Source organism: Tupaia chinensis, unplaced genomic scaffold, assembly GCF_000334495.1.
Source record: "Tupaia chinensis unplaced genomic scaffold, TupChi_1.0 Scaffold142384_1, whole genome shotgun sequence".
NCBI lineage: Eukaryota > Metazoa > Chordata > Mammalia > Scandentia > Tupaiidae > Tupaia > Tupaia belangeri.
Genome location: NW_006202232.1, coordinates 64213 through 66942, shown reverse-complemented (window position 1 = coordinate 66942; position 2730 = coordinate 64213). Strand labels below are relative to the sequence as shown.

The window sequence follows — 2730 nt, the reverse complement described above, 5'->3', positions numbered from 1 at the left end:
GCGCGCTACGTCCCGCGCAGCCCGCCGGGGGCAGGAGCGGGAGGAACAGGAGCAGGAGATCCCATCCTGGATCCGGGTCTCAGCCTGGGACCCGGCCAGTTGTCAGCCTCCTCGCCCGACGACGGCGGCCGCACTGACCGCTTTGCCTTCCAGCTGCCCTTTGCTGAGGGCGCGGGCGATGGGGCACGCCTCGACTTCGTGGTGCGCTATGAGACCCCCGAGGGCACTTTCTGGGCCAACAACCACGGCCGCAACTACACAGTCCTGCTCCGGATTGCCCCCGCTCCCACACCCACTGATGCCGAAGGGCTGCCCCAGCAGCAGCAGCTGCCGCAGCCTGGGGCCCACAGGCAGCTGAAGAGCTGCATGAAGCCGGTGAGGCGCAGGTAATGTCTGCCAGCGCCACCTCCGCCAGCGCAAGGCTGTGACTAGGATGGAGGACAAGTATCCCGGCCCAAAAACCCCTCAGGCCTGCTCTCCAGGGCAGTGAGGAGGGTGCATTCAGTCAGTGAAAAGGAATGGAGGCCAGACATGTGCTAGGCACTGTTTTAATTACTGGGATTTCATTCATTCATTGAGTTCCACTGTAAAGCCCTGAACAAGACAGACATCTTCCCTACCCTCAAGGATCAGACAGGTTCCTATGGAGACAATTCAAAAAGACAAGTAAGCAAGTAGATGAGATAAATAGGGATGCCATTAGTTGTTGAGAAGAAAGGAAAATAGAATAAAGGGAAGGATCGGGTGGGAATGGCTGCCTTAGACATGGTGTTTAGAGAGAGCCTCTGAGGAGGTGAGTCCTGGATGATGATGATGATGAGAAGTGATGCACAGATAAGGGGAGGAGAGTTTGTAGAAAAGGGAAGACTTCCGAGGAGGTGCTATTTATACTGAGTCCTGAATGATAAAATACAGTTATGTACATATATGGAATAAGGGTGTTATAGGTAGAGGAAACAGCAAGTGCAAAGGTCCTGAGGTGGGAGTGACCTTGGTGTGAATGATGGTCAGTGTGCTGGAGTGGAGAGAAATGTAATGACATGATAGTGTGGACCAAAGGGCTTGTTAGTGGGTGTTAGGGAATCTGATCCCCACCTAACAGCAGGAAACCAGAGTTCAAAGGTGAGGCAACAAGATGAGTAAGTGATGGCTTTTCCAATTCAGCCATGTCTGACCTTGAAGCCTGTGCACTCTATTTACTGTTATGTTCTAATCTGGTCTGAGGCCTTCTGCAGGTGAAGGGCTGAGCCCATTTTCTCTCAGGGGACCCGTTGCTCTTACAGAGGCAAATCTAGAGGGTACTGGACTTGGAGCTCATATCCCTTGTTTTTTTACCACACCACCTGTGAAATTCAGGGTCTGGGAGAAAAAATTATACCCCCAGAAGTCCTCACACAAGATTTTCCTAGGTCTCCTCTATCAAGCTGAGTTCTTTTAGAGCAGTAGCCAGTTGTCCTCCACCCCTTCCTTAATCTAGCCCGAGCTCTATAGGTTTTCCTGAAAATACATACATTTCCCTGCTCCTAGGAGGACTAGAAATAAAAACAGAGAAATGCTTTTTGGGCCTTGTACATGCTTGATCGGAATCTGCTGGCTGCAGCAAGATGTTTGTGGCACTGCTATCCTGTTAAGGCCTTAGGCTGTGAGTGGTTTAGAAAGGTCTAGTTCTGGATTGGTGGGCAGATAGGCCAGGGTCAGTGAGCAAGCAGGCAAGCACCACTTACTGATCTGTGAACTCCATCGTCACTTGCTGTTCTGTCTAAGGGGGGCAGTCAGCATGGTTTTCCTTACAGCGTTGTGAGTGTGGATTCGGGCAGCAGATTGCCTGGGTTCAAATCCCAGCCCTGGTAGTTACTGGCTTTGTGACCTTGGTCAATTCATTTAACCACACTGTGCCTTGGGACTGCCCTCTGAAGACATAATCATAGCATTTACTTCATAGTATTTAAGTAAAAGCACTCAGAACTGAGCCCAGCTCAAAGAGTTGTTAAATCGATTTTAGCTATTACTACTATTTAGGGAGTCATACCTACAGTTCCTTGGCTTCTCCTAAACTTGGCTTTGTCCATCATCAGCTGTGTGGTCTTACCTCAGTTTTCTCATCTGCTAAAGGGCAATGACAGTCACTTTGTTTGGACTGGATGCAGCAAACATGGGCAAGAAAAGGGAGATACAGCTGTGAAAGACAATAGTGGCCAACATTTACTGATGTCTGTGCTAAGAGCAGTGGGCCCATTCTCTCCTTGGGGCCTGCTGTGCATGCTATGTGAGCTACAATTGGAAACAGCTCACAGGTGAGCCAGCTTGTTGACAGTCACTCAGCTAGTGAGAGGGCCAGGGAGGAAATGCCAAGGGCCTATTTATTTATTTAAACTATTGATCCTCTTGAAGGCCTGGTAGGATTCAGGGAAAATTCTGGATACCCCTTTTGGTGTTTCCTGCATATTATGCTTTTACCTTGCTTTTTTGTTCGTTTGTTTTGCTTTTTGCTTTATCAAGGAATACCTACAGAAGTGTACTGATCTTAAGTGTATGGCTCAATGGATTTGTTTATATGTATCCCCTTGTGCAGCCATCACCCAGATCAAGATCTCCAGAAGTCCTAGTGCCCCAGAACTGCCTGCCTTTCTCTCACTTTTCCCAAGTTTTTATCCCAGTCGCCTCTTGGCTCTAGTGAGAGCCTTGTCTGTAAGATGCAACAGCTTGTGTAACAGAGTTTGGTCATTTGAA

General features: G+C 49.1%; 1 protein-coding gene across 1 annotated transcript in view; it reads left to right on the top strand.

Annotated features, from left to right (window-relative positions):
- Positions 1-353: 353 nt before the first annotated feature.
- Positions 354-2730, top strand: part of PPP1R3F (protein phosphatase 1 regulatory subunit 3F) — a 17960-nt gene continuing 15583 nt past the window's right edge. The window contains exon 1 of the mRNA XM_006163496.2: positions 354-386. Coding sequence (XP_006163558.2) covers positions 367-386 — 20 coding nt within the window. The 5' untranslated portion in view covers positions 354-366. The remainder of the gene's footprint in view (positions 387-2730) is intronic.